At 39.0% G+C, this 16,857-nt stretch overlaps 1 protein-coding gene across 7 annotated transcripts in view; it reads right to left on the reverse strand.

Annotated features, from left to right (window-relative positions):
- Positions 1-4,201: 4,201 nt before the first annotated feature.
- The window catches only part of PDE1A (phosphodiesterase 1A), a 324,675-nt gene continuing 312,019 nt past the window's right edge, over positions 4,202-16,857 (reverse strand). For all 7 annotated transcript variants that reach the window (XM_087861882.1, XM_087861881.1, XM_045806257.2 and 4 more), the window contains 2 exons: positions 10,099-10,215; positions 4,202-6,921 (listed from right to left, as the gene is read on the reverse strand). In XM_087861882.1, the coding sequence (XP_087718008.1) occupies positions 10,142-10,215 (74 nt within the window). In that variant the 3' untranslated portion in view covers positions 4,202-6,921; positions 10,099-10,141. The remainder of the gene's footprint in view (positions 6,922-10,098; positions 10,216-16,857) is intronic.

A 16,857-nucleotide genomic window follows, 5' to 3' on the forward strand; every position in this document is an offset into this window, starting at 1 on the left:
CTTATTTTTACAGCTCATACTATTTCAGCTTAGAAAAAACTGTGTCAGTCTTTATTCTCAGCATCTTACACGGGCCATTTCATCACTCTGGTAATTCTGTAAAATAGGAACTTTACATCTCCATTTCATAGAGTAGAAAATTGAGTCTTGTCCAAGGTCACAGAGACCATGACAAAGTCCGAAATTGAATCGAGGGTCAAATTCAGTCCTTGGATATTTCTTGCCTCAGGTCTTGCACATAAAATTCAACAGGAAATAATGGTATTTGGATTAATATAAAATAATAACATTAATTTATGTTAATTGAGAACCAACCGTTTGTCAGGCACTGTCCAGATTCTTTAAATATTCTTCACTAATATTTGCCATTCTATGAAAGTCTTCATGGTGAGAGGTAAGGAAATATTAAGGCCAACAGCTACCAACCACCAAAAAACACACGTGAATTGAGTTCATTCCTGCTCCAAACCTTGAATGGTTCCCACTACTAATCATCAAGGCTATAAGAAATCATCCAGGAAATGTGAGCTTTTCTCCTTAGCAAATTTAGTATGATTCGCTACAATTAACACACCTGTGCGCCAGCAGACCCATCTCCCCAAGGGTCCACAAGAAACAGATGGGGAGATCTTAATGTTTCTCTCATAGAATTCAGGTTTGCTTTTAGCAGCTATTAAGTATTAATTAAGAATTAATGCACTCCCCCATGTGTCTGCTCTGAGAAAAAAACACAAATGGCTTTTTGGAATTACTTAGATCTAAAATGCTTGAAAAGTCAGTCTCATTTTGATTGAATTAACTAGAGATGTTATCTGAAAAGAATTAACGCAATCATATATCAAACACTTAAGACAAATATAAACTTGTCCTGCCTGCCTTCATTCCTTAATTCGTATTTATTTATTCCGTAAATATTTCCTGAACACCTACCATGCCTAAGGCTTAGTGCTTCCTTACCTTATAATCTGGCAGCAAGTGAACGCCCTGGCGGGCTAGGGTACTCGAGCACGGAGGGGGAAGTCTCTCGTTCTTCTACAGGAGGGGCTGAGGCTCCTGACCAGAGAAATGAGAAGAGGCTTTCTGGGAGCGCTGGCAAAAGTGCAGATCCCCTGGACGCCGGGGTGGGGGGGTGGTCGTGAGACAGGTAAAGATGGCAAGGCCCCTTGCAGAGGAGGCATCGCCCGCGAGGGCAGAGGAAACGCAGGAACGGAATGGGGACGTGAATGCGAGCCGCGGCCCAAAGACAGTCTGGGCTTGAGTGCGGGGCTTTGAGTGTACGGTAGGGAGTGTAGGTTCACCTGCAGGCCGGTGGTTCTCAGAGGGCGAGCTCCAGGCCAGCAGCAGGGGCACCGCCCCGCCCTCCCCGGCCCCACCTCACACCTACCGACCGCGCACTCCTGCGGCTGGGCCACAGCAATCTGGTTCGACAGCCCCTACAGGTGAGGCGCATGCCCCGAGGGCTGGAGCCGGGGCTGGGCCAGCCCTGCGGGACCGGGACAGACGTGCGTGCTGTGCCCGGGCCACTCCCCGGTCCCCAGCGGGGCCGGCAGGCGCTGTGGGAGCCGCGGCCCCGGGAGTGACCGCTGCTGCCGCCAGCAGCCTCATGTCCTGCCCCAGGGTCCCGAGCTCCTTGCATCTGCAAAAACAGCGCTGTGGAAAGCCCGCAGAGGCCTGCTTTGGTGGGACGCCCCCGCCCCTCACGCTGAGAATGACTTTTCCACTTTTAAAGGGTTACAAAAGAAGAAACGGAAGAGGAGGAAGAAGAAAAAAATGATGAGGAAGGAAGAGGAGGAGGAGGAGAGGGGGCACCAGGAGGAGAAACACCCGTGACGGGGCCTGCAGGCTGAAATGTTGCTGCCCTATCCTCTACGGAAAAGGTTTGCTGACCCCTGGTGTAGACGAGGAGAAACTGTTTCTGTGGAGAAGCTGCAGAAAGTCTCAAGAATGCACTGATGGAATTTAATTTAGGAACGGTGTACGGAAAAGAAAAAGTGAAAGTAGAGCTGAAAGCAGAGAAGCCAAAGATAGAGCACAAGGAAGACAAGATCGCAACAAGGCAATGCTCTTTGAAGAGAAAGAAGTGGGTCTAGCTCTTCTGGATGTGAGAGGATTTAATACACAGTTGACCCAAACACCAGGCTGAAGAAAGGCTCTCAACAACTGAAGAACTCACAGGGTCTGCCCCGCTCGGCAGTCTCTCCGGGTTTGGTCTGGAGTCGTTTTGAGAGCAGTGCCCTGTTGAAAGCATGGACTCTGGAGCCTCTTGTCTAGGGTGGAGAAACGCCCTCATGTTTGAGTGCTTAGTAGGTGTTGAGATCTAGCTCCCTGATATTTAGTGATAGGCACCAGAATCACCCAGTTATCTTCTTAAATGCCGATTCCAGTTTAGAAGGTCTGGATGGAGCCTGAGAGTGTTCACTTCCAAGCCATTCTCAGGCGGGCGGCCACACTCGAAGTAGCAAAGGTCTAGACTGAACCCCCGGTAGCGTATTTGAAAAAACACAACTTTAAGGTCACATATTAAGCATGGAAAATAATTCTTACGTCCACAGAAATCAAAGGCAACTTCTCTGCTATAAAATGTGATTCAATGGTTCCCCAAAGTGCACCGGCCCTGCAGGTGGTCACTGGCCATTCTGCCCACTCGAGTGGCAGTTTTCAAAGACAAGTGTCTGCATATGGCATGAAGGGGAGAAAAGGAAGGTAATGGATATGGTGGGTAGAGAAGACATGACAGACTTCCACAGAGACCGGAGGCAGCCTAGCGTCATGGTTTGGGGACTCACATTCTCTTAGACGTCAAATCCCGGCTCCTCCACTGATCAGCCGTGTGGCCTTACACATTATTTCACCCTCTGCCACGACTCCTCATCCATAGATGGGAATAACAATTCCTCAGAGAGTACTCATAGGGAGTAAAAGAGACAAGGTCAGAAAATACAGTTAAGGCCATAGTGAGACTATAATAAACTATAAGAAACACTAAATAATGGTATCTTTAATCATCAGAGATAAAACATGTATCAGCTTGAGATGCAAAGGAATCTCTCTAAACATCACAAATCTTAAGTAACCTAGATATTTATTGTTATTAAAGGACAAATGGCCCCAAATAGAACTTTAAATATACATGGTGGTCCATAAAGATTTGTGTCTTAAATATTTGGGATTCCATCCAAAGAAATGACATGTAGGTAATGTGGGACATTAGTAGGTGTTTGTTTTTTGACTCTAAAATATATGTTGTCTGTGTTGTTTAAGGCTTGTGCTAGAGGGTGGGTAGGCTTTGTAATATTTAGAAAAGCAAAGAGAGGAAAGCTTAATATAGCTTCCAAAGGAAGTATGTGTTTTATATCTAAATTGTATTTCAGAATTAAAATATGGCCTTTGAAAGTTTTTTTGCTATTACGTGGAAAGTTATCACGGAACGACACTTGAAGTACAAAGTTCAGTCAAATGTCATGTATCTGATGAGTAGGTACGTGTTTATATTTTAATGGAGTGCATTGGCGCCGTGGAGCCAGAGTCTGAGAAGTCCCACATATCATGCCAGTTACTCTTAATTTAGTTAGTTGAAACTCCCTAGGTCTTCACCTTGATTGGATGCTCTTTGCTCCTCTATTATTCTCAGCTGTTACCTTATTCAGCTTGTTTTTCTTCACCAAGCTTGCCCTTCCACAGTGTTTCTGCTCCACCCTACGCAGATGCAGTAGAAAGGAAGGGGGTCTTTGGTGCCAGAGAGATCTAGAAGCAAATCCAGTCTGGAGTCCACCACCTGAGACCCGGCCTTAACGCTCTTTCTCTGAGACTTGGTTTCCTTGCTCATGTCGATACCCACTTTGCTGGCTTATTGAGGATTAGAGATAATATGTGTTAAGTGTTTTCACAGAGGCTGTATAGAGAAAACAGGCAACGAGTATGAGCTTCATTATTATTTGCAAAGGAAGTGTCAACTCATGTGCATCTACTCTAAGAAGTTTTCTTAGAAGCTTGGGACATGGAAGCAGTTTTTACCTCCCTTAATACCCAGAGGTGCATTTTACTTGCACCTGGTTACTTTTATATGCGGCATTTTGGTTATTTATGTGTATGAATTATCTCCACTATAAGAGATGAAATTTATAGAGATAAGATTCAGGTTTCCACATTCCTCTCTGCAACATGCTTTTAGCCAGGAGTTTGCAAATAATGGGCGCAATAATAAATGTTTAATGAATATTTCTTTAATAGAGCAAAAACCATTTTCTGACAGAACTCCTATCGAAACTGATATCTGTCTGATTTTCCCTGATTTCCCCAACTTTTCAATGCCCCATCAAACTGAATTATATCAGACACCAAATGTTTCACAATATTTTCCCTCAAGTATGATTTATTTAACAATCATATGTAATAGGAAATACAGAGAATTACAGCAGAGTAAAAACACAAGAATTGTAGCTTGTCATGTTAAAAATTAAATAAAAGAGCTACTGGTTAAATAAAACGGCATATGAGATTGTTAGATATATGTTGTGTAGCTGAGGATAAAAACGCAAAGCAGGACATGGGAGATGCAGCAGCCCGGCTCCCCCACCCTCGCTTCAGGGCGGGCTCAGGCAACGCTGGTGTTTGCAGAAGGGACGGGCACTGGGGACCTCCGCGCTGACTCCCGCCAGTGGGCACTAATTATTAGCTGTCTTAGAGAGAAGGAAAGAATAAGGGAGATGAAAGGAGAGTGGAAAGGTGAGGGGAAGGAGGGAATGGAGAGAGGAAGGGAGATGAGGAAGAAGAAAAGCTCATCAACAGCGTGACAATTCTTCTGAAGAAGTGGAGCGTGTTTTCTCCACTCCCTCCGGAAATTCAGTCACGGTGCTTTATAAGTTAAATAACCTGGAAAATTAGGTGAAAGGCCATATACAGAAACTGATGAATTCATTATATTTCTCTATTTTTTTTTTTTTAGTAGCAAAGTCTATAGTCCTAAAGTATCAATAGGAACAAAGCGGGTAAGTTTCCTATGACCCTTGAGAAACAATGTTTCAATTTACTTCTCCCTGGAGAGATTCTCTAGCTTTACCAACAGACAACTGGCTCAAATAAGAACAAAAGTAATTACACTTCCCAGATAGTCAGATACTATTTAAAATGCAGAATATTTTCTAGCTGGTAAATAGCTACTTTTAAAAAGACATTGAAAGCAGTAGTTATGATTTCTTCATAAATAGAAATAAAAAGTCCATTGTTAAAAGACAAAAAGTCACCATGATGTACATATCTATAAATCTCCCCCCACCACATCATCATAGATCGATTTGTACTGCTTACATTTAAAATATCAATTGTATTATAATGTCTATAATACAAATCAATTATTCAGCTGAATTCTACACAAGATTCAGGTGAACCAAAAACTACGGACCTTATTCACAGAACATTTAAAAGCATTTTATACACAGTCTATGCACAAATATATCTTAAATTAGAACAATGCATACCTAATATGCATATAGAATATGGCTTACACATTAAAGGAGATCTAAGTTGTGGGTTGTAAAATCCCACCACTCAGACTTAAAAGCTTCTGATTATATCAATTTCTAAAATATTGCTTAGCATTGTGGAACCCAAGAAAAAAGCAGGTGCAACAGAAAACCGATAGGATGGATGGACCCTCCTTCACTTTATTCTTTAATTGATGGCTACTTTTGATTTTTTCCATCCAGTTTCTACCTTTCACAAAGATAGATTCGTCTCAGAATCATTGAAGTGTTTGCACAGTGAAAAGTTACAACCCCTAATTGTGCTTGACCTTTCTTGTCAGCTAATAACAAACAAAAGTTGTTCTTCAGTTTGGAGCAAAGGACAGGCTCTGCACATGCTCGGGTATAACATGACAAGCAAGCTGGGTCTCCAAGAGTTGCAGTCTGTTTCTGTGTAGTAAAATCATAAAGTCACGCCAAATAAGATTATCTGTACAGAAAAGTGTGGGTTTCCATTTTCATAGATATTTTTCAATACACACACACACTTCTTGTCACTTATCCCTGGGCCTGTAATATATTTTGTTCTGTCCTAATGGGATCAACACCCCAGAAGGCAAATTCCATTCTCAGTTCTAACGTCTGTCTCCAGCCATGGCTGAAGGTTCTTGTTATCCTGGAGCGTAAGTAACGTGTGACTTGCATTGCGATGACGCCCCTGTGGGGTGACGTGCTTTGAAACCACAGGGATGGATGCAAGTTGGTCCACTGGTTTCAGGGACGGGTTTCGTGGTGGTTTCCCAGCTTGAGAGTTACAATGAAGTGGTCATCAGGTCACAGAGCCAGGCTAAGGCTCTGCTGTTGTCTCAGGACTTCAACCACAGCTTCTGAACAGCCCCACCTCTCATGTTGCTACCGTGTATTTAAAATAAGGACAAGCTAAATAGCCCGTTCTTCAGAGCTGCAAAAAAATTGTTTTCCACATTTTTGCTTTGCTTTCCTTTTACTTAAAGCCTTGACATACTGGAAACTACAAAACTCTGCAGAAAACAATACAAGAAAGTAAATTTTTAAAATGCCTCATCTCTTACACGTGTGTCGCAAGGTCACCTGTGCTATAACTAGGTTCAGAGTGATGAAAATTTTAAACTACCCAACTTTTGTCTTAAAAATTTCTCAGACTTTCTTGAAAAAGCTGCATCAAAACAATCAAAACATTTCCTCCGAGACTGGTTTTTGGAGGAAAGACAATGGCAGGAGCACCGGCCAAAAACTCTGATGGCAATTTTGAATGTATTTGTTTGGCCAGAGTTACTAGCTCAGAATTTATGTTCTTCTTATTATAAGTTCCTTCTAGGAGTCCATTAAAATGGCCTGATCCAGGTGTGTGTTGAAAAAGGAGAACATAATGTTGTAGAAAGTTGAGGATTTAGGATGTTTTAGTCCTGTTCTCATTATCCTGAAATAAAATCCAAATGAAAATGAAGATCAAGTTTTAGTCATATACATGCATCAACTGCAGTGTGATAATTTCAGATGGGACTTTATATACCTTGTCAGAAATAAGGGATTTATCAGTATATAATAGATATTGGTTTTCTACCTTCTTAGAATCCCTCTTCTTATTTCTTCTCTTTGTGTGTATATGCATGTGTGTGTATGTTTGTGTATTTTAATTCCAGTAAAAAATTTGGATTGTTTGAATCAGAGGCCACAAACCCAAGGAGCTATACAAGCCCAGAAGGCAGAATAAATGAGGTAAATGGGCCTGTGTGAGTGTAAAACCAATGGAGTCACAAGGACTGTAGTGAACTCAAGAGCAGAAGTCCTTTTGAAGATATTAAAAAAGATATTATAAATCAGTGTGTGGAAGTCAACCAAGCAAATGCACAGACTAAATCCAGCCCACAATCCATTGGGCTTTGACCTCTTCTTGGACGGTACACTCAACACTAAAGAGCACACATTGGTAGGCATGGGGAGCACTTCCCTCCCAGTGAGTACTCAGGTCTGATATCGGTTTGCTTTTGAAGCACCAGAATCTCCGGCATATCCTTCATGGAAGACAATATAATAAATTATATTCCAGCATCTTTTTAAATAATAAAGCAGCATGGCATTGCACATTCAATTCCGATCTCATTCACTCTAATTGACAAAAACATTTTGAAAAGGTAAGCAAAACAAAATAGTTCTGTGAACAGAAATCTCTTGGAAATAATAGTGAAGTTATACAACAATGTGAAAAGTAGATTTCAAAGGTTGATTTCTTGCCCTAAGTATAGTGCTGCCCATGGACTGACGAGGTTTCATCACGGTGCATGTTGAATTAGACTTCAGTGTTTCCTGAGAAAATATCCCATACTGAGGCCCACACACTGAGAATGAAGCAGGCAATGGCTCTCGGAAAAATGGCCAGGCTGCCATAAAATCTATACTTTCCACGACGGAGGCCAGGGAAAGAATTAGCTAGAGGTCACAAAGGAGGTGCGGTTAATATCTGGGAGCCTTCTGTAGGCAAAATCTGACCTTCACATATATTTTGTTTGGTCTACACAGTGTTTCAAAAAACTTTGAGCCAACATTAAAAATGGAAAGATTTTACATAAAAAGAAAAAATCTCTTAGCCAACGGAAACACCTGGAAACACTGGTCCCTAATTTGTACATGGTGAAAATATGTTGGAGGCAAAGACTGGCTGGCTGCTGCCTTCAGGTCAGGTGCACTGCGTCCTCTCTGTTTCCATGGCTGACCACTGCTCTTGTCTCCTGGACACTGGGCCTGAGAATCCTGTTGGTTTTCTACGTCTCTTATTTAAGAGACCTGCCTGTTTCTTGAAGGCGTATATATTTCACCTACTAAAGGCCATGATTTCTGGAAGACTGTGCACTGAAGGCGGAGCTTTCTCAAATTGAGAAGAAAGCTAAAGGATTTGGTTAGTGCTGATGGAAAAAAAGTTGTCTAACAACCTGCTTGAGTTTGATCACCACTGTTTGAGTGGGTCTCAAATCCTTCCAGCTTCGGGGTGTTTTTAGTTGAAAAAAAGAAAAAAGAGACTTCATTAACTGCCAGTTGAATCCCATTGAAACTTTTTACTGATGAGATGCCAGAATTTTATAGATATATATATTTTTTGCCTTAGACATCTTCATAGATCGGACAGTCATTTTTACAAATGTACTGGTGAGCTGTGTTCCCTGCACATAATTTTTGGAAAATATTCAGAAGTATTCCAGTTCCATATTACAAATGCATAAGAAATGCTGATTGTAGACTTTTTTCTTTTGAAGCTACATAGTGTGCACTGGATTGACGACATGCAGAAGAGATTCTTGCTTAATTTTGATTAACTCTGTGTTCTAATGGTATTTATTTGACTAAAAAACCAAAACAAAACCAACACAAAACAAAACAAAAAACCAAAACCATTTTGTACTTAAACATCTATAAATACTCCACTGAATTTAGTTTTCCCTAAAATATACTTTGAGGGTCCACTATATATCAACAGAACCTAAGCACTCTTTTGAAACAGCCATGAGCTCCAAAGGAAATAAATTTATAGTGTGGATGGAGGGTATGAAGAGAAATTGCTATAGCTAATATGGGACAATATATTAAAATTGTTAAACATAGACATACATGGGTTTTAATTGCCAAACAGCCACTCTGTTGGCTTAATTTCATATGTAAAATAGGAGCCACAATCACCAACTCTGAAATCGTTGAGAGGACTACGTGAGATTAATGTATGTAAGATGCCCACCACAGCGCCTGGCACTTGATAGTTGCTATTAATGAAACTACTATTATCAGTAAAAGACAGTCTTAAAACCAACTCAAGAATACTGAGAGATGTATCATCTTAAAAGCTAATCACAGTTTAACTCTTTTGTGTCTAAAGCAGTATGTGAGGAGCTACCAATAACACCTCAAAGACTTGGTATATGGTCCCCCTCCGCATTTTCTCTTGCCCCCACCATCATCCCAAAAGCAGGACTCATTATAACATGTGAGCTTTATGTCTTACTTTTTAAGGAGACACTAAGACCTCTCCACTATAAATACACATCCTTCCCTTCTAGCAGCTCGCTCTTCCCCCGTACGCCCAAGAGAAATGTTCTCAACTATAGTGTACAGAAATACCACAGACAGGATTATTAAAAATTCAGAATTCCAAGTCCTCATTCCCAGAGTTAATAATCTGGTAGATCGAAGATAGGCCCTAGAAGGTGAATTTTTAAAAAGAGAACCACTGATGCAAACAAATGTCTATAGATTTTAGCAAACACTGATGTTTGTTTTGTAACATGTACTTGCTTTGTTATTACCACCCAGTATAAACACTCATATTTCCTACATGAAGGAGAAAGAGAGATCAGGATTAAACCTCTCCACACCCTACAGATTATTATTTTTAAAGGACTAAAATGTCTCACTAAGTATATTTTTTATTGATGAGCAAATTAAGCTCTTTGAAAAAGTAAATATTTAAGATTTTGCGTCAGAAAAGAGGAGAGATTTTTTCTTAAAAAGATTCCGGGAGGACATTGAAATGAGATAACTTTGTCTCTAATGATAGTCTACAAACCATTCATTTCAGAAATTAGGTTTCTTGTCTAAAAAATAGAATTACCTCTCATGTTTAAACTGACAGAAGCCTTTAAGGTACTTCAAACCTATGAATGTGTATCCGCATGTTTCTCTTCAGTGTTTACTAGCTCTTCTGAGTTCTTATGAAGATCCGGTTCACCTACAACACAAGCAAACAAGTAAACAAAAACAAAATAAGCCTGTGGGAGAAAACTTGATAAGGTCAGGAGTCTGAAACAATTCAGTCACATGTTTTACAATGGATTTTGTCACACATTTCTCCAAAGATACAAAATACTTTCTTTTCAGGCTGTGGATTTATAGAGTACAACAAGGCATCCTCTGCGGTAGTACAACGTTGTGAGGTTGCAATTTAATCTGGTCACACAGAAATGTAATAGATGAGACGTGTTTAAACATCTGTTACATCAAACATAAAAATTATGCGTGCTTTTCTTGAATTTTTTGGGGAAGGATGGGACAGAGGGTCAGGGAGAGAGAGAGAGAATCTTAAGCAGGCTCCAAGCCTAGCGCCAGCCCGAGGCAGGGCTCAATCTCATGACCCTGAGATCATGACCTGAGCAGAATCAAGAGTCAGATGCTTAACTGACTGAGCCACCCAGATGCCCCTTTCTTGAATTTTTAAAAACAAATTGTTTTAAACAAATGCTCTAATGATCAGTGTCTTTACCACACACCCCTTAGTTGCTATGAATTTAACAAATGACTATAAGAGAATAGTAATTTTTAAGATAAGACATAATCTGCCAAAACATACTAATGGAATTTATAATCCAAGAATCCCTCATCTTCTATATAAACCATGAAGAAAAACAAATAAACGTGGAAAACGTGCCAACATTTCTAGAAAGTTTGCAGAGAATCTATCAAGAATAAAGATATAAAGCAAAGTGTACAGATAAAAGAGTCTTATGTGAAAAAGAAAGTAAACAAAATTAGCAGAAATTAATTTTTGAGTCAAAAATACTTTGATATTTCAGGAAATACTCAAATATAATGACATGCTCTTTCTGTTTGAACTTTGATAAAAAATATACTAACAGTTAAGGAGCATCTGAGTGGCGCAGTCAGTTAAGTGCCTTACTCTTGATTTCTGCTCAGGTCACGATCTCAGGGTCATGATTTCAGGGTTGTGAGATTGAGCCCCAAGTGGGACTCGGCACTCAGCAAGAAGTCTGCCTAAGATTCTCTCTCCCTCTGCCCCTCCCTGCCCCGACTCCTGCACTCTTTCTCTCTCCCTTCCTCTCAAAAAAAAAAAAAAAAAAATTATATATATATATATATATTCTGTTACTTAGGACTAGATGGAGTGGAACAGAGTGAGAAGAATAGACTGAACTAAAAGAGGAATATAAGTAATTCACTGGTTCTTAAAATTTTTGATGGGGTGCCTGGGTGGCTCAGTCGTTAAGCGTCTGCCTTCGGCTCAGGGCGTGATCCCAGCATTACGGGATCGAGCCCCACATCAGGCTCCTTCGCTGGAAGCCTGTTTCTTCCTCTCCCACTCCCCCCTGCTTGTGTTCCTTCTCTCGCTGGCTGTCTCTACCTCTGTCAAATAAATAAAATCTTTAAAAAAAAATTTTTTTTTTGAGAGAAACTTTTACAATGGGCATAACACTAAGGATAAAGAACTCAACCAGTAACAAGAGTGGATGAGGAACAAAATCATCAAGTGGTAATAATACAGCAATTTCAATTTAAAATTCTTGTTAAAATTAGTCTATATGTATTCTAACACGAATATATTGTTATATAGTGGTTTATTAAATCAATAATGAGTAATGAGTGATCTGAGTAAGAAAGAATATAAATTAATGCATAAGAATGACAAATTTTGTTATTAATAATAATATTAACAGCAACAGCAACGACAGTAGATAACATTTAGAGAATACTTACTTATACTATGCTAAGTGCTTCACATATTTTTATCATTTAATCCTCCCAACAATTTTATTGCCCAAGGTCACAAATCCATGCTTTAAGGTCACATATCATCTAAGGTACAGGGATGGACCTTCAACCCCCGAGCCCTGTACGTCACAACTAAACCGAAGAGTTTGGTCCACAGTGCTAACTCCCTGACCCAAAGAGGCAAGTTTCCATTGGATTTGAAAGACTGAAACCATTCCTTGTTGCTTGGAGAGATACTACTGCAAAGTTTCAAGGTGAGAAGTGTAGAGTAAACGTGACATTTTTCATCTTCCTGCTCTGACAAGTTACTAGGATTCAAAATTCAGTTCTTCAGAGAAGAATGAGTAGTTTGATAGTAAGAACTGTGAGAAGCATTTTCTAAGAAATAAAACTCTTTTAACTGCCACTCTGTGTAGTAAAACCTACAGTAGGTTATAGGCTAAGAAGGACTCAGATACCAAGGTCACGCAAATCCTACACTCAGAGGGATTTCAAAGCAAAAGGCTACAAGAAGGAAGAAAATGCTATCTTTTTAATACCATGGAGGAGAAACAATAGAGATTTGTGACTTCAGGAGTAAACTGTTCAATTTAAAATTCAGCATAAATATGTAACTGGGGTGAGTATCCATGCTTAAAAAATCAGCTGTAAATTAGTGAAAACCCTGTTACCGTTTTTGTGTCAATGATTTCTGACTATCCCCCCTGCAACACCACAACCAACCACCCAGCGTAGACATTAGGGATTTCAAATTGCACTGTTTTCCTTGCATATTGATCTACAACAAGAGCAAGGAATTGTTTCTAATCTAGAGACTGCAAATGTCACAAGTTTCCTAATTTTTAGTGTTTATGATCAAATTCTTCAGTGGAGAGAAAACTTTTTTTTTTTTTTTTTTTGGTATGAGTTTCCATCTACAGTAGAAAGAGTCAGGAGAGTATGTCCCCTTTGATTTTGTTCTTCATTTTTCCCATGGAGACAAAAACTACTTAAAATCTTCATCAAGCTGAATACATAATTTTTAGCAAGTAGGTACCTGCTACAGAAAGCAGATTTGGCAAATACTGGTGGTATGCAAAATCCAAAATTCTAGGAGTCTTTAGATGTTCCTAATAATAGACTGTAAATATTGTTTGATAAATTTATAGACCGGTTGAATTGGGGAAAACTAAACCCCAACAAATGTTTCTTCCATCTTATTTAGCTTTAAGTCACAACTCTCAAAGGGCTCGGTTGGTAGCTATCTTGATTAAGGTTCAAAAATTAGCCAAAATAGAATTTAGTTTCACATATCCAGCTATCCTTTAACCTGGGATGAGAAGGGCTCGTGTTGTTTAAAAATGCCTTCCATGCTATTTTTTTCCCTCTCCTCTGTACATCCTTCTATCTGTCTTAGGCTGGCTGTGAGGAGAGGCTATTTGAAGGGATGTGTGGAGAGTGTCTCATCTACTTAGAGTTTTTAAAAGTTGTAGCGGAATAAATTGCTTCTTTTTGTCATAATGCAAGTTGTTCCTATTACAGTTCACTTATAAATTGTAAATCCATGCTTTAAAATAAAAGCACTTTAAGCAATTAGTCACACAGCACTTTATCGATCTACAGCATTCAGCCAGGACTGTGGGGAATGGTGCGATATCCAATCTATCAAGACTCCTATAACAGGATGACTTTCATGATGGAGGTGAGTTTATTTAAAATAAGTCATGGGTGCTCTATTAGTTCTACATTATTAACATTAAAACTATCATCTTATTCTTGTTGAACTTCTTATTTGAAGAGATTTCTATGTCTTACCAGTCTCTGGGTTTTCTTTAATCAGCAGACGTGCTCAGCATATTTTAAAGAAGCCTAGCCCAAGATGGAAGGGTGATATGGGAACACAGGACCCTTCTGAAAGAACCCCATGTTCAGAGTGATGAGCTGATATTATTGAGTGGGTCTTTGTGCAGAATACCTCTTTACCACCACAAAAGAGTCCTGATACAAATCAAAATTAGTCAAGACTTCCAACATCACTCTACCAGTTGTCTTGCTAAAGGATGCCCCTATATTGGGTTTCAAAGAGGTTCTGGAAACAAAGTTTCAACACCAGATCCTTGAAGATTTTCACCATTTCTTCTTGAAGGCTTATGAATTAAATCCTACCTGAAGAGATCCCTTGGATGATTTTTATTTACCTTCATGTTTTCATAATTTCTTCAGAGAAATTAAATATATGAAAGAAACATCAAAGATTTCAAAATGGCTACAAAATGCCATTTAGATATTTGAAAAACATAAAGATGCTGGCGTAGCCATACCAGTTGAACCAGGTCAACCAAGGAATTTGTAGCTTTTGTGGTTAGTGATGCCAACTGTGCAATCTGCAAACATGGGTTCCTTTTCTCTCAAGGGGCCAGGCAGATTTCCAGCAAGTAGATTGAAATCTCCAAGGTTTTTGGTCAAACTAGACTGCCACCCTGCATCAGGTTTTACTTAAGGATGTTTACTGATCAGGAAAATTTAACGCTTGTATGAACTGGTTTTTGCTTCTGAAAAAAAAAAAAAGGTACTTATTTAAAAAATCTTGAGACAATATTATTAAAAAGTTGTGAAAAACTAAATTGTACTTAGCATTTATAATTATCCATGTTTGTAGGAATTATTGTGAAAAATTATGAAGTTAAATATAATTGATTTCTTTTCTTTCTTTTTTTTGTTTTTTTAGATTCTATTTATTTGTTTGTCAGAGAGACAGAGAGAGACAGCACAAGGAGGGGGAGCTGCGGGCAGAGGGAGAAGCAGGCTCCTTGCTGAGGAAGGAGCCCCATGTGGGACTTGATCCCAGGGCCCTGGGACCATGACCTGAGCTGAAGGCAGACGCTTAACCGACTGAGCCACCCAGGCGTCCCAATTGATTTTTTTTGTCTTAATTTTCAATATATTTTACTTTTGCTCCTAAAACGTTTTGTGATTTTTGTATTCATCAGCAGTGGTCTTGAAATGATTTTTTTTCCCCTAATTTAATTTATTTTTTTCACCATTTGATTTGTTGCCTAAAACGCCTGAATTCTCAGGGAGCTCAATTCTAGTTGATTTCAAATAGAGTAGACACCCTCAGAATCTAATAAGAGGCATCTTGCAGGATATTAATATTGTCTACCAACAAATAGTATACAAGCATTAGGATGTAGGACCATACTAGGTATCTGCGACTTATTTTAAAAATAAAAATATAATCATACTTTCTATTCTTTTGTCTTTTTCCTAGTAATATATTTTAATAATCCTAACAAAATATTGAATTCTTTGTAGAAATACAGTTAGAGGACCAGTGCTCTTATGTAGGTTATGACATGACTTTTAGGTACAATTGCACTCTATCATTCCTTAATCTACTGAGAAAGCATCAAGAAAATCATTAAGCTTTTCTTCTTTTGTGTGTATCTCATAAGTTATAGTCATGCCCAATATAATCCTGCTTTTTATAATTTAATATAAATATCATAAGTAATTTCTTTAACTCATAAGCATTTAGTAAACTCATAAATATTGTGGTAAAGTATAGGAGGACATTTTTGGCTGGCTATGGGTTTCAGAGCAATTCTTAACTCATTGGAAGTTAAGTTTCTTCCCTTTACTATTTATAAGCCTTTATATCGACTAAATCTTTAGTTTAGGAGGATTATAGAAATATGTTTTTAAAGAAAAGAATATTGTACACTGAAAAAATATACTGAAACATAGATACTAAAAATTTTACCATAGGAATTACTTGTATTTATTTGTTTGAATATAAATGTAGGATACACTGTGCATGAATCAATATATGTCGTAAGTTCTGAGTGATCCAACTAAAATGATGGTAAAGATAGAATGAGATAAAATTGTTAACTGTAACAATGAAATAGTGCTCGAGAAAGAAAAAAAATGATTTGTAATACTCAATAGGGACCATCTGTCAGAGCGCCCTTGACCAAATAGAAAGAACAAGAGGCATGCCTCGGATGGACAGGATCAGGGGAACCTTCTGGGAATAACTTCATATATCTGAATACATCCAACTATGGATACAATCTCAAAAGATAAATCAGCTTTATTTCCAAAGTGAGTAAGGAGCACATCTTACTACTTGTGTTCCTACTAGCACAGATCTCTGCTCATCCTTATCCCAGCACCCATGGGGAAAGCGTTTCTTCATCACTGAGCCAGCCCATAATCACTAGGGAATGCAGTCCTGCTCCTTCTGCCTTCCTTCCAACTTTTATTGTTCATGTAAATAAAAGTGGAGAGTTCACACACTCAAACAATATCACTTAAAATGCCCTAAACTCTTTTTTTTAAGACTTTATTTATTTATTTATTTATTTATTTAGAGAGAGAGAGAGCAAGTGAGCGGGGGAGGATCAGAGGGTTAGGGAGAGGGACAAGCAGACTGCGCCCAGCACAGAGCCCTACAGAGGCTCGATCTCAGGACCCCGAGATCACGACCTGAGCCAAAACCAAGAGTCAGACACTTAACCAACTGAGCCACCCAGGCACCCCAAAATACCCCTAAATTCTGCTGCTGTTTGAGTTCCTCCTCAACGAACAGTTTGGGCAAGACTTGTGTAAGAAAATTTAGAAAATGTAAATAAACTAGCCTGTCACAATTAATTTCTAGCAGATGATCTAGAAACTATCCAGCTAACTGGCTTTGAATTTAGACAAACTAGGCACAAATCCCAGCCTTTTCAAAGACTAATTATATGGATTTCGACAATTTAAATTCTCTGAGCTACAGTTTTATCAGACTATCACTCCTACCTGGTGAGGTTGCTATAATAAATGTTTGTGTAAATGATCCATGGGAAGATATATAAATGATGTAAAATGTCACTCCCGAAGT

This window comes from Ursus americanus, chromosome 1 (assembly GCF_024610735.1).
Source record: "Ursus americanus isolate L20-20 chromosome 1, mUrsAme1.1.p, whole genome shotgun sequence".
Lineage (NCBI taxonomy): Eukaryota > Metazoa > Chordata > Mammalia > Carnivora > Ursidae > Ursus > Ursus americanus.